Below are 21,977 nucleotides of genomic sequence, written 5' to 3' on the forward strand. Positions count from 1 at the left end.
TCACTGTGGCTCTTTTGGCATTAGACTCAAATGGGCTTTGATGTCTGGCTGGAGCTTTGATCCCAGACCCTCGAATGGTGGTCATCACCCCAACTCAAAGGATTGCCCTTTATTTTTCTCCCTCCTATTTGGAGACAGCTTTTCCCAATTACATCATTTGTGTTTGTTTGGCCATAAAAGCTGCAAGGCATCATTTTGTTGCTTTGCCGGAGAGCAAAACGTGCAATTGATGCTCCTTATTTTTCCCGGCTGTAGTAGAATGTTCACTGGTGGAGAAGGCATTTGTAGGATTCTGAGACTTTGGTGGGGGTGCTGGTGGGAGGGTTCTGCCCAAGGGCAAAGGGTCAGACTGTGTGATCTGAGGGACTCTTCCTGGCTGTGCCCAGGAAATATGTTGAAGCATAAACTACCCAACTACGACATATTGAGTCAAGACTTTTCCATGTTAGCAACTTTAATCTTACCCCCCAGGTGCCCCAGGTGGCAGATCCACTCCATCTTGAGTGCCACACTCTCAGACTGGGGACTAACAGCTTTTCTGAGAAACTGAGGCTTGGGTGGGGCGTGGAAGCAAAAGAACTAACTAGGGCTGACCAATACTAGAAAGGAGATAACAAAGTAGCATCCGTGGAGGAAGAAGCACCCAGCACCTGCTTTAAAAAGTAGAGAAAGAAAAAATCAAAACAGTAGGAGGAAGTGAGATCCTTCTGGCAGCAGAAGGGAGCTGTGAGCAGTGGGTGATTACCTTCAACTGCCTCCGGAATACCTGCCACCAAAACAAAGAATCAAAGAGGAAGGAAAAGCCAGGCCTAGACTGGAGAGGAGAAAATTTGGCCGTTAAGAAGAGAATAGGGGCAACCCAGCTAGTCACACTTAATCTGATGACATTGGGAGTTTTCAGAAAAAAACAAAACAAAACAAAACAACCTACACAAACAAAGAGCTCCAGCATTGAGCTCCTTGCTTCTAATTTCACTTGACGGCCCAAGTTTGTTTTAATTGGCATGTGAATGAACAGCATTATTTATTAATGTGTAATGGATACTTTGGAAAGCATAACCTCTTTTTCCTATTTGTGACCATTTTACTGGTGGAACCATTTGAATAGGTTAGTTTTAATACTTAAACTAGCTGGGAACACTTTTTCATGGAGATGTACAAGCTGTTATGGCAAATGGTTTGCTTGGGACTAATGAGCCAGCTCCAAGTGGCATTTGGTGGGGAGGGGGTGGGATGGGGGGGAGGTTCCGAGACACAGCGACTTGTCTGTCTGCTCCAGCAAGATTTATTAGTAGGGTGTAAAACATGTTTCAGCTTTTCTCCCCCCTCAACTATATAAATATAGTTGTCGATGTGTGACATAACCCAGGCCACAATAATAGACTCCACCCAGCCAAAAGGAATCTAATTCAGAGCTAGAAAGCAGGAAGCTTGCTTAGAAATTAATAGAATGAGACAATGATGAGGACGTGGGTGAGTGGCCTTTGGCATGCAGGATCTGTCATTATTCCTCAGCGCCTCACTGAAGTTATGGAAGAAAATTAGTTCCTGTGTTACCGAGAAAAGTGTTTGGCACACAGTTGGCATAAAGAAGAGGTGACCTGAATAGAAGTGATTTTGTATGCTGATGAACACTTGAACAGAATTCTGTTTTTAGACCTGATAAACAACCTTGTTAATTATGAATCATGGTTGTAGTTATAGTTTCTTTTATGTCTGTGAGGGACAGCAATGGAGAGGTCAGTGGAGGGTGGCAAGGGAACTTTTGTATTTTTGTTTTGTTTTGTTTTCAGTAAGTATTGAGTTGATTCTACTTGTCGCAGAGATTAAATGGGTGCTATTAATTTAGATAGTATGTTAAGGTAGAAACAATTTACAATCAACCTCCATTTTTTTGAGTCTCTAGAGAACATCAGTTGGATCCTTGCAAGGCACTGTTTTGAGTATGGTAATACTAAGAGGGTATTAAAACAGTCTCTGCCTTCAGGCAATTTTTATAACATAATTGGAGAGAAGAAATACACATAAAACTCTACATACATAGATATGTATGTACACACCCAGATAAATAACCAAACAAATAGCATTTGGTAAGAATCAGATATTCATGCAATTAACCAGAGTGCAGAAGAGGGAAGTGAACTGATCTTGGAGGGAGGGTTAGACCACACAGGGTAGAAGAGGCAGCTGGGCAGTGGTGGTCGAGTCTGACATAATGATATAGGATGCATTCCTTCACACAGCACTTTGCCTGAACTTCAGCAGATTGTAACTTGTTGGATTTAATTTATGAGGCTTTTTGATGTATTGCTTTTTAAAACAGATACGTTGCTTTTCCATAGACAAGCCAGCTAGTGGCATTTCCAGACCTCTCTATCCCACTGAAATTCCCTGTGTCTAAGAGGGACAGAGGTGACCATACCACAAATGCTACTTCAGGGGGAAAGTTTATAGGTCTCTCTGGAGTGGGGGGGGGGGGGGGGGGGGGAGAAGCCACAACTCATATAATCCTTACTATCTACGAGCTTGCCACGTTGTAAACGCACACGCTCACCCCGCCCCACAAATACATATTATATAATGTATATTACTTATAACAGTAATGTACATTACTTATACTTATAACAGTATATTGCTTATACTTATATAATGTAATTCTTAGAACAGGCAGGTTCTGTTAGTAGCTCCATTTTACGGTTGGGGAAAGAGAGGCATAGAGAGGCGAAGTAACTTGCTTGCACAGCTAGTCAAGGCTGGAACAGGATTCACATTCAGACAGCCTGATTTCGGAGTCTGAGCTCTTGTGTTTGCCCAAGATAGCAAATAACAACAATAAAAAGCCCAAACAAAAACCAAAGCGCGCAGGCGCGCGCGCGCACACACATGAAACCCCAGGCTTGTGAAAGAATGGATGCAACCCCTGGCTTTACAGCGACATCCTCCTGCCTAATTTTATATGCCTTTCGTGAAAAGATAAAACAGCAACAAAACTAAGACTGAGACAGTTTTAGAACGACATCGCACTGTGCTTTGGGTATTGCCTGTCTTTACAGAGCGGAGCCAAAGAAACGGTCTTTGAATGCACTCTCAGTACCTTGCTCGGCAAGGTGAAAGAAAGCGAAATCGGTGTGAGTGGATGTGAACAGTGCACGTGGGGGGAAAGGGTTAAGATTGTGTGCTGCAACTCGGTCGAGTTTCAGAAAGTTCTCTGGGGAGCCCAACTGCCGCGTCCCTTCGCGACCCTGCCTGCGAGGCCGACTGTAACAGGATGCTGGGGCTCGAGGAGCTCGCCCCTTGCTTTGTGCGAGGGGAAAAGAACCAATAAGGAGCGAGGCAAAAAATTGGGTGCAGTAAACCCGAAAAGGGGGCGAGGAGGCCCGCGGGAAGAGCGGGGGAGGAGAGAGGGAGGAGCGGGGAGGGCCTAGCGAGGAGGAGGCTGGCGCTGAGCGCCAGCGGCGCCCCTGACAGGAGAGGGGGAAGCCTGGGGGAGCGGGCCTCGGAGCGGAGGGGCCGGCGCGGGGAGGCGGGCGCCAGGCGGGGGTTTGCCGGGCCGCCGCGCGTGACGTAGCGCCGAGCAGGGCGTTATCAGCTGCGGGGCCGCGGCGAGGGACGCGCGGCGACAGCGGACGGCGCCGCCCGGGCCCGGACGGCTGCAGCCCGCGGCCGCGAGCGGGTCCCGGGCGCTTCTGGCTGTCGCCCCGTCGCTGCGCCCCGACTCGGGGGCGGCATGAGCCCCCGGCCGCAGCCCTAGCGCCCGCTCCTCCGCCCGGGCGGCCCGGCTGCGGTGACGGGCGCTCCTGCAGGGGTGGGGGCCATGAAGCCGAGTGCGGCCGGGACGGCGAGGGAGCTGGAGCCGCAGGCGCCGGCCCGGGGCGAGCCGCGCGCGGCGGAGCCCGAGGGGCGCTGGCGGGAGAAGGGCGAGGCGGACACGGAGCGGCAGCGCACCCGGGAGCGGCAGGAGGCCACGCTGGCCGGGCTGGCGGAGCTGGAGTACCTGCGCCAGCGCCAGGAGCTGCTGGTCCGGGGTGCCCTGCGTGGCGCCGGGGGCGCGGGGAGCGCTGCGCCCCGCGCTGGGGAGCTGCCGGGGGAGGCGGCGCAGCGCAGCCGCCTGGAGGAGAAGTTCTTGGAAGAGAATATCTTGCTGCTGCGGAAGCAGTTGGTAAGCGGTGCCTGGAGGAAGGGGCACGGCTGTCCCTGCACGGGGACTGGGGTTCGGGCAGGTGGCCTGGGGGTGGGCGTGAGGGCGTCTCTGGCCGGGGAGACGCTCCACGTTCCGGGACCCCCATTCCTGCGTGGGCGCGCGCGGCGCGTGGGCCGCCGTCGCCCACGCGTTCCTGGCGTGTCCCCGCTTTGTGTCAGGTGAGGGGCTGGCGACCCCGCGCGGATTGCCGGGAGGGGTGGCAGCCCTCCCCTCCCGCTCTGCCTTCGGGATTCTTGGAGTCGCCTGGTTGTAACCTCCAAATCTCTCCACTTCGACGAATGCAACGCCCCTCTCCCCGAATGTTTGCAAACCCTCCTTTAAAATACCCTATCTTTTGGAGGTCTTAGCTTCGTGTCCTCCCGCCGAGAAGGGACAAAAGCCGAGGAGGGGGCTTGTGGCGAGGTTAACTGTCCAATGCAGAATTTTACGATTACGCGGAAGCTCACGTAGGGCGCCCTGCCACTCCCAGGGCTCTCCCCCGCATGCCAGCTTTTGCCGGGCTGCTGCTTAATTTCATATAGAAGCCCTTTGTATGAAGCAGCTAACACAGATGCAAATGATAGAAATTTGGCTGGGGAAAGTGCCCCGTCCCCTCATATTTTATGTGACTGGTGGTGGAGGGGGAAGAAGAGAGAACCTGCTCTTAAGACAGCGTTTATCTTACTGGATTTCCGTCAGCGTCTCAGCCAGCCATCCTGTGCCATCTTCGTTAATGGGGAAGGAAAAGAACTTTGGCGCTTAATGTATTGATGAACAGCTTTTGACCCCGCCTCAGAATAATGGCGGCAGCTTTGTTACGGTGACCTCAAAAATGTAGTTTTGAAAAGAGAGAAAAAAAATCTTTTTTTGGCCATGTGATACTGTCTGAAACTAGACGCATGCTAGATAACGTCCCTCCTCCTACAACAGCGAACATAGTGATGCCGTGTGGTTATTTGTCAAAGGGTTTCTTGTATTATCTCTTTTCAGATAATTTCTCTCTCCAGTCTCTCCCTCTCTGTCTCTCAGCATCACAGTACTTTTACTGTGGTTCATGTCTCCTGAAGAAACTCATTGTAGTCAAAAGGCATATAAGGTTTTTGTCTACAAGCTTTTTAAATCAAAGGACAGACAGGAGGAATAGATACTCCTGTTACATCTGTTTTTCAAGGATGTATCCTGCTTTGTACAATACCTATTTGGCATTTTACCTTTTCTTTGGTCGCCGACCAGATGTGCATGTAACATTGGTTTGACTCCATTCTTGCTGGTGATCCCTTGTCATTGACATTTTTGTGCATTGTCTTTTACAATAGCCCCTTTTTGTCTTCACGAATCTCAAGATTGTGAGTGGCACATTCCTGTTGTCCCCTGGAGGGGAGCAAGGCAGCATGTCAGGAGAATTTCAGTCCAGTCAGTGTTTGTGGTACTATTTTCATTTGTAGACTTGGCATTCGCGATTTGAACCAGATGCCTTTTTAGTCCTTTTGCTTTTCCAGCAATAGGAAGCACTAGGTGGCAGTGTGAGTTAGCACTACAGATCTGTCATCTTTGGAAACCTGAGTTGAGTTCAAATCTTGATGGACCTTCCCTTGAGGGTTTTGGATTTTGCTAGCTCACATTATACTTGGCACTGGCTATTAGTATTCGTTTCTCGCTTTCAAAGGCCCTAAGACTGATTAAACCCCACAAAGCAACTAAGAGAAGACAAAACTCTGCAGGACATTTGGCCAGAAAATCTCACCTAAGTAAGAGTATAGTGTATTGTAGGGAATCTGTTACACTCTGACTTCAAATTAAAGAGTCTGCTGTGAAGCACTGTTTTGCAAGAAATTGGGTGTACATAGAGGATTTAAAAGAACCTCATTGTGTTTTCTTATCCTTAACCTATACAAAGTGAGTTTGTATAAGTTGAAACAAAAAGCAAGTCCTGTTTTTATGAAGAAATTTTATAGCACCGCAAAATGTGAGAAAGTGAAATGAAACATAGGACATATTCTTGAAGGTTTTTTTGTTTTGTTTTGTTTTTTGTGTGTTTTTGTTTGTTTGTTTGTTTTTTTAATTTCAGGTCATCCATTAAAAGTTTTGGTTTTGGAAGATTTAGTGAACTTTCCAAATGGCAATTTGAGTACTTAGAGCAGACTTTCTGATTCTTTGTCACCAAAATGTGTTCATTTCTGCCCCCCCCCACCCCCCAATCAGAATTGTTTGAGGAGAAGAGATGCTGGTTTGTTGAATCAGTTGCAAGAACTTGACAAGCAGATAAGTGACCTGAGACTGGATGTAGAAAAGACATCTGAAGAGCACCTGGAGACAGACAGTCGGCCCAGCTCAGGTGAGTGTGTGACACTAGGACAGAATTCTGCACTTGAGTTCTACTTCATTCCACTGTTTAACTTTCCCACACCTGCAAAAGGCAATGGAGTTTGTTTCTAGTGCAGAGAGAATAAAAAAAAGCAGTCTGCCATTCAGTTGTATGAGAGGGAAATAAAACCAGATGACCAAATTTCTAATAATGAGATTGATCTGACTGGAGTCTCCTGAGTTTAAAAATAAAAGCTTCTATTCAAATTTCTGGAAGAGCAGTCCTCCTTTGAAACTTGAGAAAGTCAGAACTGGGCTAGAAAATTAGTCACACTTCAACTTCCTGAGACCACTTCAAAAGTTTTTTTTTTTTTCTTCTTCTTCTTCTTTTAAGCCATTTGGCTCCTTAAATAGATTTTTTTCTTCAAATTATTCTTTCTGAAACGGTCATGATAAAGTTGGGGCTTTGACAGATCTAAGTCTCTTTCCTTGCACATCTTTAAAGGTGGGGTCAAAAAGGCAGGTCAGTTTGAGGGTGAGAGTAGCTTTGAAATGTATCCATAGATATGGGCTCTTTGCCTTTTCCTAAGGATTACTTGAAATAAAACTTGAAATTCACACTAAATCCAGTGAACCAGAATCGCTCCCCACCCCACCAGTGTCCCCTTCCTACCTTTTCTAGATGATTAACCCTTTTCCTTTTAAACACAAATGTATGCTATTGCTTGACATGATCTTAATTCCAAATGGTGTTTTTATTTGTAGGGTTTTATGAGCTGAGTGATGGGGCTTCAGGATCCCTTTCCAATTCCTCTAACTCGGTCTTCAGTGAGTGTTTATCCAGTTGTCATTCCAGCACCTGCTTTTGCAGCCCCTTGGAGGCAACCTTGACTATCTCAGATGGTTGCCCCAAATCTGCAGGTAAGACTTTTTAGAATTGATAGACATTTTTAGCTGGAAAAGGTGAAAGGCCCTTAACGGTTATCTAGCTTTAACCCCTTCTACTGACAGAAAAACAAAAGGTCAGAGAAGTTCATCAACTTGCTACGTTTCATGACATAGCTTTATATTGTGATAGTAGCAAGACAGCTTCTCTTTAGAAATCCTGTCCCAATATTACAGGTCTTGAGCTCTGTTTGTGAGCCTTTGCTGTGAGTTTGACTTGTTTGTATTTCTTTGGAAAGCCACTTTGGATCTCTTTTTTTATAATCATTTAAAGCTAAAGCTTACAGTAAGTTAAATATGTCTGTCAGGCTGCTTGGCACTTCAGGGAGCAGTGGTCCCTCCACATTCTCCAGAAAGTCTTGCGTGATGGCAGCTTGTCTTTTCTTTTAGGAGGTGGGTGGGATGAGATTCCCGTAGGCCATGTGCCATTGTTTCCACTTTGGGCTATCCTTGGAGTGACCTCAGGAGAGAGTCATGCTCTTGTCGGTATTGGAAGTTTCTGCATTTCCACTATGTGTCAAACACGTACTGGATGCTCTGCATATATTTATCTCCTTTGAATCCTCCCAGTAGTTCTGCAGGGTGTGCAAGTCTTGTTAGCTCCCGTTTGTATGTCAGAAAAATGAGGTCTAGTTAGGTTAATTAACAGGTTCATTGTTTAAGGTTAATATACTAGCGAGTGGCAGAGGCAGGATTCAAGCTCAGGACCAGTTGTCAGGTCCATGTTTTCCCAGCACACTAGGAATTCAGAAATTTCTGTGTTCAACCTTCTCATTGAACAGAGGAGGAATTTGGTTTTATAAAACAGTTCTCCAGGGGCTCCTCATTTTCTGAATGGCAGAATTGTTGCTGAAACTTGGGACTCCTTTCTTAGTTTTGCTTTACTGTGATTCCTTAGAAGAGCAGAGAGGATATGGAGAGCTGTAGGTGCTATAGCGCAAGTCACTGCACCCTTGGTTTGTCTGTGTTCTCCACTTGGGCCTAAGGCTGAACTTTTGAGATCCAAGCAATGCAAACATAACGCCAAACAACTGAGGCTGCTAAGTGGCTGGTGTCTTTGAGTTTGTACACTGTGCTGTCAGCAGCAATCATTTGGGGAAGCACACATCTGTGTTATCTAGAGTGTCTAGCCCTCAAGTTCATTGGTAATTGCTCCCCTTCACTCTGCAGATCTGGTTTCAGAGGGAAACTTTAAAACCCATTAAAGGCGTTTGGTATAGGTTTTCTTTGAAGACAGACTCCTGATCTCCCAAATGCCACATCTTCACATAATTGAGACAGTTGTACTGGGCCTTGGAGACTGAGATGTCTGTCTTGTTCCTTAACTGTAAGTTGGGAAAAGGGACAGAATAGTAAAGTGTGGGTAAATGTAGGGCAATGCTTTAAGTAGGGCGAGTATATGGTAGTACAGGAGGAAAGATGAGCGACGATATTAGCTAGAAAGGTTTCTTCTCCTTGTTGCCGTAAGCTATTGGGAGTGGAGGTGGCGGGTAGGGACACAGCACATTTTATATTATAATAATCTTTGCTTTACAAATGAATCGTATCATTACTGGGTCCAGACTGTATTTTTCCCCAGGACTTCTAATTATCATTGAAGGTCATGGAGCTTTCCCTTAACTTAAATAATTTACATAGAATCCAGCACATAGTAAGTTTTCAATATTTGAGTGAATAAATATAATACAGGATATCTTAAGTAGTGATAAAAACTTTGATTTTCTCTAAGTTCATTAAAGGGATTTGATATTTACAACAGTCACCAAGGAAAGACATCAAAATCATTTAATTCAGCAAGAAAGCTTGATTTCATTGTATTTTGGCATTTACATTTTTGAGATGTGAAAATTTATTCATTAATACAACAGCTCAATCTCTTAAAACCGTATCAAGAATTCCTTCCCAGTTAAAAATATTGCCTTATTGGGGCGCCTGGATGGCTCGGTTGATTGAGCGTCCAACTTCGGCTCAGGTCATGATCTCATAGTTTGTGAGTTCGAGCCCCACGTCGGGCTCTGTTCTGACAGCTCAGAGCCTGGAGCCTGCTGCAGATTCTGTCTCCTTTTCTCTCTGCGCCTTCCCACTTGTGCTCTGTCTCTCTGTGTCTCAAAAATAAATAAATGTAAAAAAAAAATTAAAAAATATTGCCTTATTTTTTAGTGTCATTCTTAAAAATATAAAGTGATTATTATTTACGTTTGGTTACTCTCCAGTGAAATTTGATCAGTTTCTTTGACCTTTCAACTGACTGTTATACTCGAACATATGTCATTAAGAATTGAGCCTAAAAAAAAAAAAAAAAAAGAATATGAGGAGAAAGCTCAGAGAAAGTACAGTTTATCTGCAGTATTTCAAAAGGAAACCAAGAATAGAACACAGAGGGCCCAGAGAAAGAATGACTCAAAAAATAAGGGTTTTTTTTCCTAGTTATAAATGCAGTGCATACTTACTGAAAATTTAGAAAATAGAAAACGAAGAAGAAAGTAAATCTCACTTGCTTTCTCACTACACTGCAGTGGTATTGGCATCTTGGGGTGCTTCATCTCAGACTTTCTTTCTTCACATATATAGTCTGGCTAAAATTATAATCATAGTCTGGTATTATATCATGCTTTTCACTAACCTTTAAAGCATATCCCCGTATTATTCAATAGTTTGAAAGGATTTTTAATGGCTGAATATTTTTCCCTCGGAGGATGGAGGATGTATCATATCTTGTTACAAATATCTTTGTTAAATATTTGTTTCCCTCATCCAATAGTATGGGCTGTAGAGCAGATTGCTCTCTCTCTCTGTCTCTCAAAAATAAATAAACATTAAAAAAATTCTTTTTAAAAAAGGGGCGCCTGGGTGGCTCAGTCAGTTAAGCCTCTGACTTTGGCTCAGGTCATGACGTCATGGTTCGTGACTTGGAACCCCGCGTTGGGCTCTGTGCTGACAGCCTGGAGCCTGGAACCGGTTTCGGATTCTGTCTCCCTTTCTCTCTGCCCCTCCCCCGCTCTCTCTCTCTCAAAAATAAACATTAAAAAACAAAACAAGACAAAAAAAAACCTAGAACAGCTTGTAGGAATAGTTGTTGATTCTTTAGCATTCTGTCTCTCCCCCAGTGAGTGTGTTTTCGTAGAAATTGGCCTGAGTCAAGCTGGTGCTGACCGATTCAGTTCTTCAGAGTGTATCCTTTAAATGTTTTTCAGATCTCATAGGACGGTTGGAATACAAAGAAGGCCGCTGCGAAGACCAGGCCTCAGGGGCGGTTTGCCGTTCCCCCTCTACATCACAATTTAATTCCCTTGGTGTCATTGCAGATGTGCATCCCAAGTACCAGTGTGATCTGGTGTCTAAAAACGGGAACGATGTGTATCGCTATCCCAGTCCGCTTCACGCCGTGGCCGTGCAGAGCCCCATGTTTCTCCTTTGCCTGACGGGCAACCCTCTGAGGGAAGAGGAGAGGCTTGGTAACCATGCCGGTGACATCTGTGATGGATCTGAGCCGGACGCCATCAAGACAGCCACTTCCTTACCATCTCCAAGCAGTTTGTGGTCTGCTCCCCATCCTTCGTCCAGTAAGAAAATGGACGGCTACATTCTGAGCCTGGTCCAGAAAAAAACACACCCCGTAAGGACCAACAAACCAAGAACCAGTGTGAACGCTGACCCCACGAAGGGGCTTCTGAGGAACGGGAGCGTTTGTATCAGAGTGACCGGGGGCGTCTTACAGGGCAACAGCGGGAACCTTAAGAATCCTAAACAGGTGCTTTTGCCCCCTGGCGGAGGCCCTTCTTTGGACAGTGGGACGTTCTCCCCGCCGAAGCAGTGGTCCAAAGACTCAAAGGCCGAACCACTGGAAAGTAAGAGGTTGTCCCCGCCGGAGGGCGCTGCCACTGAACTTCCAAGTAAGCATCTGCCCAAGAATGCCAAGCCAGCTTCGCAGGAACACGCTCGGGGGCCCGCCGCTGTGACGGGGGACTCCCCCAGAGACAGCATTCAGGTCCTCGCTGCCTCTCCGAAGGAGAGCCCTGGGAGGGGCCCGGCCCCGCCGCAGGAGAACAAAGCTGGGCAGCCGCTGAAAAAGGTGTCCCAGAAAGGCGGCCTGCCGCCCGCCCCTCCGGCAGCGCCCCCTGTCGCCCCCGCGGCGCTGCTGGCCGCCGCTTTCGCGGTGGAGGAGCGGCCCGCGCTGGATTTCAAGAGCGAGGGCTCCTCTTCGCAGAGCCTGGAGGAAGCGCCCCCCGTGAAGGCGCAGTCGGGCCCGGGCCCGCAGCCCGGCGGCCGGCCCCATCGCGGCGCCCGGACGGCGGCCGGGCCGCGGGGCTGCGGCCCGAAGCACCGGGCCCAGGCCCTCCACGGGCCGGACGGCGCGCTGCCCGCCGTGAGGGAGAAGAGCCGCGCGGCCGGCAAGAAGTGCCGGTTCCCCGACGACGTGGATACAAATAAGAAGCTCAGGAAGGCCTCGTCGCGGGGCAGGAAGGGCGGGGGCGGCCAGCCCGAGGCGGGCCTCCCCAGCCGGCCGCTGGCTGGGGGCCACAGGGCGGGGGCGGCCAGGGCGCACGGCCACGGCCGGGAGGCGCTGGTGGCCAAGCCCAAGCACAAGCGAACCGACTCGCGGCGCTGGCGCTCGGCCGCGGAGGTGTCCCTGGAAGAGGCACTGCGGCGGTCGCGGCGCGGCCGGCGTGAGCACGTGGGTCTGTACCCCGCCGCGGTGCCGCTGCCCTACGCCAGCCCCTACGCTTACGTGGCCAGCGACTCGGAGTACTCGGCCGAGTGCGAGTCGCTCTTCCACTCCACCGTGCTGGACACCAGCGACGACGAGCGCAGCAACTACACCACCAACTGCTTCGGGGACAGCGAGTCCAGCGTGAGCGAGGGGGAGTTCGCGGGCGACAGCACGAGCTCCAGTGACTCCGAGGAGAGCGGGGGCCTCATCTGGTCCCAGTTCGTGCAGACTCTCCCCATCCAGGCGGTCGCAGGCCCAGACCTCCACGGCAACCCCACGAAAACCTTTGTCAAAATCAAGGCTTCCCATAACCTCAAGAAGAAGATCCTCCGCTTTCGGTCCGGCTCCCTGAAACTGATGACGACCGTTTGAGGGACATCATTGTGGGGGGGGCGGGGGGGGGGGGGGGAGGATGGGCTGTTGTCTAGTTACCCAGGAGCAAGGTGGCGACTTCTTTTTCTGTGTGACAGTTCCCTGGAATGCTTTTCCTTTTGTTGAGGTAAATTATGTCTCGTCTTCATCATGTAGGGACACTAGTGCCTTTAATGGAAGGTAAAGAATGTTTTGCTGGTTAGGAGTAAATACTGAGTTTTGCTGGTGGTGGTAGTGAACGAGTTTTGTGGTAGCAGGTGATTTTTATTTGAAATACTCTGAGCATCGGTGAAGGCGCAGGTTTCGATGCTCAAGTCTTACTGGGATGAGATTCAGATTACTTTTGACCTGAAGGTCAGGTGGATGGAATTTAGGACATACATTTGCTTCTTGGGTCTTTAGGGCAGTGTCTCCACGAGAGTTTTCCGGTTGAGAGGCATCACATACAAGTGTGTGAAGTAGGTACGACGGACAGTCATTGTTTTCCGGAATTTTTTATATCGTCTCCCTTTCTTAGCTGTATCCCCATTCTGTTTTCTTCCCAGAACTGTTTGGTTAACTGGACTCAGAACTCGAAGACCAGACCCTAGATCCAGAGCTGGTGACCTGGATAAGGGAGGCTGGTAATAACCTTAAAAGGATTCACTAAAACTTTTGCCGCACTTGGTGCCTAGGCCCTGGTTACAGTTACCCTTTTAGGGCCGATTAGCCAACATTTTGATGCCTTTCTCCTCCTCTCTGAGTTGCAGCAGATCCAGCCATTTCTTCCTGGAAGGTCTTGCCTTTGGGATAACATTTTGGTCCTTGGGTACAGAAAAATTCACTTCTAATGACATAACCTTTGAGTGCGACTCCAAGCCCAGAATTGCTCACTGAACACTGTGCCACCTGAACATTGGCCCGAACATATTAGTGCAATCCAGTCCAGATTGGACCACTGACCCTGTCTGGAAGGGCTTTTTTTAAAAAAAAAATTTTTTTTGGTAAACAGTATTGTGTAAAGCTGTTTTTTTTATACCAATATATGCATGTTTTGTGCATGAGTAGTAAGTGTTTTTTATATTTCTATTGATGTTAAATTACTGTTTGATATAAACAGTATGTGTTTTTATATATCATTGTGTAAATTTAATATAACGCATTTTATGCTGTAATAAACAATTTGTTTTACTGCTGTTAAGTTTGTTATTTGGGTATAAAACCAGTTACGCATCTAAATCTTGTGCTGATGATTTTGGTATTTCTGTTTCTATTCTAGCATTAGAATATTTGCAATAATTAAAGCACGTTTTAGGTGTAGTCTTCGAATGAATGGTGAGTAAATAAATGAGGGAAAGCAAACCACTTCTTTAGAATAGTTAAGGTAGGGGCGCCAGGGTAGCTTAACTGACTGGCTCAGGTGGTGATCTGGTCCCAAGATCAAGTGCATTGGGCTCTGAGCTGATTGTGGAGCCTGCTTGGGATTCTGTCTCTCTCCCTCTCTCCCTCTCTCCCTCTCTCTCTCCTCCCCCCTTCTCTCCCTCTGTCCTGCTCCCCTGTTCTCACTCTCTCAATAAAAATAAATACCCATAAAAAAAAAACAAGTTAAGGTACTTCTTCAAAATTTGAGGTAAATTTGGTAGATGTTTTCTAAGGAAGATAATTTTTGAGAATTTCACCCATCCCCCAACTTTTTAGTAGAAAAAATTTTCCAACATGGAGAAGTGGAAATGATAGCACAGTGAACACCTGTGTAGTAATTCAGCAGTTGCTAACGTTTTGCTATACTGCTTTAACTCTCTATATATTAGGTTAAACCATATTGCTGATTTTAAAGATGAAAGACAGATATTGGCAATCCTCCTTCCACCGTGCTACTGCATTATTTTAAAGTAAATTTCAGGCATTGTGATATTTCATCTAAAAACTTAAGCATGTATTTCCTAAGAATAAGGAGACTCTTTTGTATATAACTACAACATCATGATCACACAAGGAAAACTGATAATAATTCTTAATATCATTGAATATTTAATCTCTATTCAAATTTTCCAATTTGTTTCAGAATTTTTTAACAGCAGCTTCCTCCCTTTTGTCCCAGCCAGGATTCAGTCAGTATATTGCATTTGGTTTTAGATCTCTAGTCTTTTTAGCCTAGAATAGTCTCCCCTCCTTTCTTAAAAATGACATTGGGCTATTAAAGTCAGGACAGTTGTCTTGCAGAAGGGCCCACATTCTGGATTTGGATGTTTCCTGATGCTGTCTTTTAACATCTAGTCCCTCTATTTCCCATGAACCCAGTAAGGCTTGATTGGATTCAGGTTAAACATTCTTGGCAAGAGGATTTCACTAGTGATCTTGTGTGTTTTCATTGCTTCATAGTGGGAAACAATATCAGGTTGCTGTACTATTACTGAATTTAAGAGTGATTCCCTTGATTAAGTTGGTGAGCAGAGATTTCTCCATTATAAAGGTGTTTTTCCTCTTTGCAAGTGGTTAGTATTTGTGGGTGATTCTTCCATATTATATGGATATTCTTCCCAACCTTCCACTTGATGGATTTAGCTGACACTGATGATCCTTGCCTGAACCAGTTGTAGCCTTAGGGATTCCAAATGATGGTTTTCTAGAGAGCTTTCCCTCTAGCTTTATAAGCTAGCATGCTATAACATTCCCTTTTTCTTTTTTGAATATTACAATGGACTCCTAGATTTTTATTCACTTGGTATCTTACAATCATAGTTCCTGTTTATTTTTGATGCTCAACATGTCCCAAATTTGGCCAATCGGAGGATGATTTTGTGAACAGGAAACTAGAATCAGCTTGATCTCATAATTCTTATGTTTAGAATTATGTCAGATACTAAATTTCAATGTGACCAAAATTCCTTAACTATTCGATTTTTAAATTTTGTCTTGGAAATATTTTATATGCCTTTTATCTCTAAGAAGGTTTTTAACTTTGGAACATAGCAAGTGATTCTCCATGGCTTATAAAGGTAAGATATCTTCTTTTTAAACAAGACTTTTTTTTTTTTTTTTTTTTTTTTAGCAAGACATCTCAGACAACTCAATTCTTCAAAATGTTAGTCTTTTAGTATTCATATGTTTTTATATGCAGCCAATCATTCTGCTTAGACTAGAATTTCTTTGACTACCTGATTAAATTTAAGCCAAGCACAAGCAAGGAGATGATCTCACCGTCTTTTCTAATGCTGTGATCCCATCTCTTTGGGGGGAGGCTATAAAGTTTATCGCGTAAGGCAACTGTGACCTGCAGTCAGTTCTTGAATCATTTCCAAGTTGTTCTCAATGAGCATTATTCTCGGAAGGAGACGCTTTCTGAAAACCAGCCTCTGAATAATTACGTTTTAGGTGACAGAACGCCAAACGAAGAGAAGCGTGAAAAACAGGATTTTCAAAGAACCCTGGGTTTGTCCTCCTCTATCTACTGCTTGACTTCTCTGTACCCAGCAGTTGCACTGCGCTTGGAAAATTGGGTTTTGTCTGTTTCAGTGACAAAAATAGTTGCCATTGTTGTCACACACACAAAAATCTCTTTATTTTCCTTTATTGAAATAAATTACAAGTGCTCATTTTCAAAAGAGAAAAAATAATATCTGAACAAAGCACAGGTGTTTAAATTCTCTGTTAATCCTCCTCAAATCCTACTCCAGCAAGTTTGGTGTATATATTTCTATATTATATGCACATAGAAATATATAATCTTTATATTTTTTCTTCAAAACGAAGTCTCAAGCTATATGTATTATATATTATTCTGTAACTTGCTTCCTTCATTTCATGGACCTGTATAGTAGATATATTTCCTAATTCTTTTTAATGGGGTTCTAAGTGTGTCCTCACTGAGAAAAAAGGCACGAGATTTTATGGCCTACTTGTTTGCTCTGCGTAGAAAAATTCTACTCTTTAGCAACAAAAGTGTTAACCCAAGTGCTATACCTTTGCACACACACTGCCTTTCTATGTTTCTAGTGTATTTTGTTATTTTGTATTGTGAGCTCACTTCCAGTGGGGTATTATTGGGTGCATCCTGTGAGGCTTGATTCAAGATTTTACCATACACGGAAGTTTTGTGTTTCTTTCCCGTCAGGTGCTTCAGGGACATTTTCAGCCTGGGCCACATTTTATTTTTTTAATTTCAAAAATTTTTTAAAATTTATTTATTTATTTATTTATTTATTTATTTATTTATTTATTTATTTTTAGTAATCTCTACACTCAGTGTGGGGCTTGAATTCACAACCCTGAGATCAAGAGTCACATGCTTTTTCCACTGAGCTGGCCAGGCACCCCCTGGGCTACCTTTTAGATTAATTTCTTTACTTTGGTTTACCTGACTGTGGAGGTAGTATGTATTCAAACCCTGAGCCCACATGAGGATAGGCATGTTCTCAGAGAAGACCTTTTCCAAGGCAGAAGAGCTTCCTTATTTTCATCCTGGGCTAGCAAGTAGAATGTTTTCCTGGACCAACCTTTTACTGAGGGTGTAGCCCTTCATTGCTTTCAGGATTATGGGGAAGTCTCAGTCTGAAATCCAAGCCAACTTCCTGTCCCTGAGCGCCTGTCTAAACCAAAGCCCCTTGCTTAAGGCACCAGCAACCTCTCTCCCAACTCTTTCAGAGTAGACTAAACTTGGGTGTCTTTCTTTTTAGTGAAGTTAATACACAGGATATTTGTTAATAATTTATCAATCATTTCTAACTGTTTTGCAGTGAGATAATTAGGTTATCCAGTTCACCATATGGCTGGAAGCAATGAACTAACTACTTGTTGCCTTTGTCAATAAGTTGGATTTTCCCTCCCCCCTCTTATTTTTGGTACAAGTTTATTGAGATGCAATTGAAGTCCAGTACAACGCACATATCTGAACTGCACGATTGGAACAGTTTTGACATATGTATACACCCATGTAACCACTACAATCAATGCAACAAACATTTCCATCATTCTCAGAAGTTGCCTCTATACGTTTTCTAACCCGTCTCTCCCTCCACACCTTTCCCCAGGCAACCACTGATTTGCTTTCTGTCACTAATGATTACTTTGTATGTAGTGTACTCTTTTTTTGCCTGAATTTTTCATTTCACATAATGATTTTTGGATTCTTCCATGCTATTTTATGCCTCAATAGATCATTCCTTTTTTATTGCTGGGTTGTATTCCTTTGTGTAGATACATGACAGTTTGTTTATCCTATTTACTTGTTGATGGACATTTGGGTTATTTCCAGTTTGGGGCTATTATAAAAAAAAAGCTGTCAAGAACATTCACGTACTGGTCTTTGTGGGAAAAGACGTCTTTGTTCCTTTTGGTTAAATGTGCAGGAGTAGAATGTCTTAGTCTTGTGGCAGGTATATTTTTAACTTTTTAAGAAATTACAAAAATATATTCCAAACTGATTGTACCATTTTACATTCCTACCAGGAAGGTAGGAGAGTTTTGTTTACTCCACATCCTTGCTATTGTTTGACATGCTCAGTCTTTTTCATTTCAGCCACTCCAGTGGATGTATAATGGTAACTCATTGTGGTTTTAATTTGAATTTCCCTAATAACTAATGATGGTGAGTATCTTTTCATGTGCTTATTGGCCATCTCTATATATCTTCGGTTGTCTGCTCAAATAGTCCATTTAAAAAACTGGGTGATTGGTCTTCATATGGAATTGTAAGAGTTGTTTATAAGTACCATGTACAAGTCCTTTGATAAATGTTGTGAATGTTTTCTCCCAGTCTGTGGCTTGCCTTTTCACTTTCTTAATGGCGCCTTATAAAAACAAAAGTTTTACACTTTTATCAAGTCCAATTTTCTATCTTTTCTTTTATGGTTTGTGGTTTTGGTGTCTCATCTAGGAATTTTTTTTTTTTTAATTTTTTTTTTCAACGTTTTTAATTTATTTTTGGGACAGAGAGAGACAGACCATGAACGGGGGAGGGGCAGAGAGCGAGGGAGAAAAAGAATTGGAAACAGGCTCCAGGCGGAAATTTTTTTTAATCCACAGTTGCAAAGTTTTTCTTCTAGAAGTTTTATGATTTTAGGTTTACACATAGGCCATTGACCTTCTTTTGAGTTAATTTTTGGGTATGATGTGAAGTAAGAATAGATGTTCAATTTTTCCAAACAGATATCCAGTTGATCTATAACTATTGTTGAGGAGTGCCTGGTGGCTCAGTCGGTTAGGTGTCTGACTTTGGCTCAGGTCATGATCTCGTGGTTCATGAGTTTAAGCCCCCCATTGCACTATGTGCTGACAGCTCAGAGCCTGGAGACTGTTTCAGATTCTGTGTGTGTGTCTCTCTCTCTTTGACTCTCCCCTGCTCGTGCTCTGTTTCTCTCTGTCTCCCAAATATAAAATAAAACATAAAAATTTGTAATTATTTGTTGAAATAACTTTCCCCTATGAATTGACACTTTTGTAAACACACCCTCAACCAAACAATTGATACATGTATGTATCTATTTCTGGATTCTGTTGTTGCATTTATCTGTATGCCTTTTTTAATACCAAACTGTCTTGGTTTTTGTAGCTTTATAGTATTGAAATCAGGTAAGGCAAGACTTCCAACTTTGCTTTTCTCATTCTCCTTCTTAATTCCTTTGGTCTAGATTCTTTGCATTGTCATATACATTTTAGAATCAGTTTGTCAATTTCTACAAAACAAAAATGAAATAAAAACCCTGCTTAAATTGTTATTGGTATCAAATGGAATACAGTTTGCACAAGTATACTGCCATTTTAAAAATAATGAGTTTTTGGGTGCCTGGGTGGCTCAGTCACTTAAGCGTCTGACTCTTGACTTTGGCTCAGGTCATGATCTCATGGTTCATGAGATCAAGCCCCAGGATGGGCTCTGCACTAACATTCCAGAGCCTGCTTGGGATTCTCTCTCACTCTCACTTTCTCAAAATAAATAAACATTAAAAAAATTAAAAATAATGAGTTTTTAATCCATGAGTATGCTGTATCTTTCCATTTATTTAAGTCTTCAATTTTCTTCAGCAAGGTTTTGTAGTTTTTAGTGTACAGATCCTGGTCATCTTTTGCTAGATTTATTCCTATGTATTTTATGATTTTTGGTGATAATATAAATTTATTTTTAATGTGTATTCATTTTTGAGAGACACAGAGCATAAGCATGGGTGGGGCAGAGAGAGAGGGAGACACAGAATCTGAAGCAAGCTCTAGGCTCTGAGCTGTCAGCACAGAGCCTGACACAGGACTCAAACTCACAAACTGTGAGATCATGACCTGAGCTGAAGCCAGATGTGTACCCAACTGAGCCATGCACGTGCCCCATGGTGATAATATAAATGGAAGTTTTGTAAATTTTATTTTCCAATTGCCAGTGGTATAAAAGAATACAATTGATACTGTATATTAACCTTGATCTGTGTACCTTGTTAACTTCATTTATTTGTTTAGTGATGGGTTTGTAGAATTCTAATCCTTGGCTCTTTGATATTATCCTAAAGATCTGGAAACTGTTCATTTTTTTTCAATCTTTTCTTTGTTCTTTAGTTTGGGTAATTGCTTTTGATCTATCTTCACTTTGCTTTGTTATCTACATTCTATCGGACCCATCCAATGAAAAATTTTTAAATAATTTTGGATAATGTATTTTTCTGTTCTAAAGTTTCCAAATGGGAGTGTTTTGTTGTTGTTAATTTCTATTGCTCTACTGAGATTTCTGTCTTTTCATTCATTTCAAATGTGTTTTCCTTTACCTCATGGAGCATGGTTACAATAGCTCCTTTATTTTTTATTTTCTTTTTTAAAATTTGTTTATTTTGAGAGAGAGAGTGTGCACGTGAATGGGTGATAGGGAGTGTGAAGGAGAGAGAGAGAATGCCAAGCAGGCTCTGTGCTGTCAGTGCAGAGCCCGACATGGGTGGGTCTCAATCCCATGAACTGTGAGATCATGACCTGAACTGAAATCAAGAGTTGGACACTTAACCGACTGAGCCACCTGGGTGCCCTATAGTAGCTCCTTTAAAGTCTTTGGTAGTTTCACCATTTAGGTGATCTTCAGGTTGGCATCTATCAGTCGTTTTTCCCTTAAGAATTGATTACATCTTCCTTTTTTTTTTTTTTTTTTGGTTGTCAAGTAATTTCAGATTGTATTCTGAACATTGTCAATGTAATATTATATGGGTTCTGTCTGAGCTTTTTATAATCCTTAGGAGAATATTGATGGTTTTGCTTTAGCAGGTAATCAACCCATTTAGTCTCTGACCTAAGTTCTTCATACCTTTGTGGGCAGTGGTTTAAGTCTCAGTTAATTCATACAAGCTTTTGCTGTACCACTTTGTCCTGCATGTATATAGTTCAGGGATTAGATTGCAACTTGTGCAGGTGGTTCATATCTCATTTAAATTCTCAAAGCCTTGGGGCACCTGGGTGGCTCATTCTGTTAAGCCTCTGACTCTTGATCTCAGCCCAGGTCATGCTCTCAGGGTGGTGAGTTCAAGCCCAGTGTTGGGCTCTACCCCTCATTGGGCTCCATGCTGGGCATGAAGCCTACTTAAGACAAAAAATTCTCAAAACTTTTGCTACATCTGTACCTTGCATGCTTGGCTCAGATGGTAGATGGAGCCAATATACAGAATTAGGGAACCTCTTTCTATACTTCCTTCCTCTTTGGGAATTTTTCCCACTCACTCCACCCCGTAGGCTTAACATTTCCTGGTTCCTCGGGATAGAAAAGACACGTTTCTATTGGACGTTTAGCTCCCTATAGCACACACTGCTCTGAAACTGGGTCCTGTCCTCAGGATAAAGCGGCATGAGAAAAGAAAGCAAATGGAAAACTCACCCATACCCCCAGAGCCACTTGCTTTTGTTACTTTCACAGCGTTCAGGTAGTTCCTTCCAGCTCTCATATTTTTATCAGAGTTTTTAATTGTAAACATTAGGAGGGCTAGGCTATAGTGGACTCACAGTGCCATGGCAGAACCAGAATCCACTGACCCGTTTATCTTTTTTTTTTTTTTTTTTTTTTTCAACGTTTTTTATTTATTTTTGGGACAGAGAGAGACAGAGCATGAACGGGGGAGGGGCAGAGAGAGAGAGGGAGACACAGAATCGGAAACAGGCTCCAGGCTCCGAGCCATCAGCCCAGAGCCTGACGCGGGGCTCGAACTCACGGACCGCGAGATCGTCACCTGGCTGAAGTCGGACGCTTAACCGACTGCGCCACCCAGGCGCCCCTGACCCGTTTATCTTTATATGGATGGAATTCAAGGACCCAGAAGAGTTCTACCAGAGAGCCCATCAATGTGCGCTCCCCCCCCCCCCCCCCCCGCCCCCACCAAATTTCCCACCTACTCTGAAAACACATAAACACATATAGGCTTTCAGTGTTCTGGTTTTCAAATGTCATATAATTGTATGAGTCATTAAAAGCAAGAAAATCTTTTATCAATGTTGAGGAAAGGAGTGTGTTTAGGATTGGCACAGTCAATT

The 21,977-nt window shown here is 43.9% G+C and overlaps 1 protein-coding gene across 3 annotated transcripts; it reads left to right on the top strand.

Annotated features, from left to right (window-relative positions):
* Positions 1–3,476: 3,476 nt before the first annotated feature.
* DACT1 (dishevelled binding antagonist of beta catenin 1) lies at positions 3,477–13,687 on the top strand. 3 transcript variants are annotated; one of them, XM_053889464.1, is made up of 4 exons: positions 3,479–4,159; positions 6,383–6,515; positions 7,250–7,405; positions 10,624–13,687. In XM_053889464.1, the coding sequence occupies exons 1-4, from the start codon at positions 3,815–3,817 to the stop codon at positions 12,510–12,512; spliced, it is 2,523 nt and encodes an 840-aa protein (XP_053745439.1). In that variant the 5' UTR covers positions 3,479–3,814; the 3' UTR covers positions 12,513–13,687. The 3 variants fall into 3 exon arrangements, with proteins under 3 accessions (XP_053745441.1, XP_053745439.1, XP_053745440.1); XM_053889465.1 differs by having other exon boundaries at positions 10,735–13,687; XM_053889466.1 differs by lacking the exon at positions 7,250–7,405 and having other exon boundaries at positions 3,477–4,159; positions 10,735–13,687.
* The last annotated feature ends 8,290 nt before the right edge of the window (positions 13,688–21,977 follow it).

Source organism: Panthera pardus, unplaced genomic scaffold (genome assembly GCF_024362965.1).
Source record: "Panthera pardus isolate Hobbes unplaced genomic scaffold, ASM2436296v1 HiC_scaffold_24, whole genome shotgun sequence".
NCBI classification, from domain to species: domain Eukaryota; kingdom Metazoa; phylum Chordata; class Mammalia; order Carnivora; family Felidae; genus Panthera; species Panthera pardus.

Coding starts and splice junctions, on each gene's coding strand:
- DACT1 (XM_053889464.1), top strand. CDS start 3,815: ATGAAGCCGAGTGCGGCCGGGACGGCGAGGGAGCTGGAGCCGCAGGCG. Junction 4,160..6,382: donor TGCTGCTGCGGAAGCAGTTG/GTAAGCGGTGCC, acceptor CCCCCCAATCAG/AATTGTTTGAGGAGAAGAGA. Junction 6,516..7,249: donor AGACAGTCGGCCCAGCTCAG/GTGAGTGTGTGA, acceptor TTTTATTTGTAG/GGTTTTATGAGCTGAGTGAT.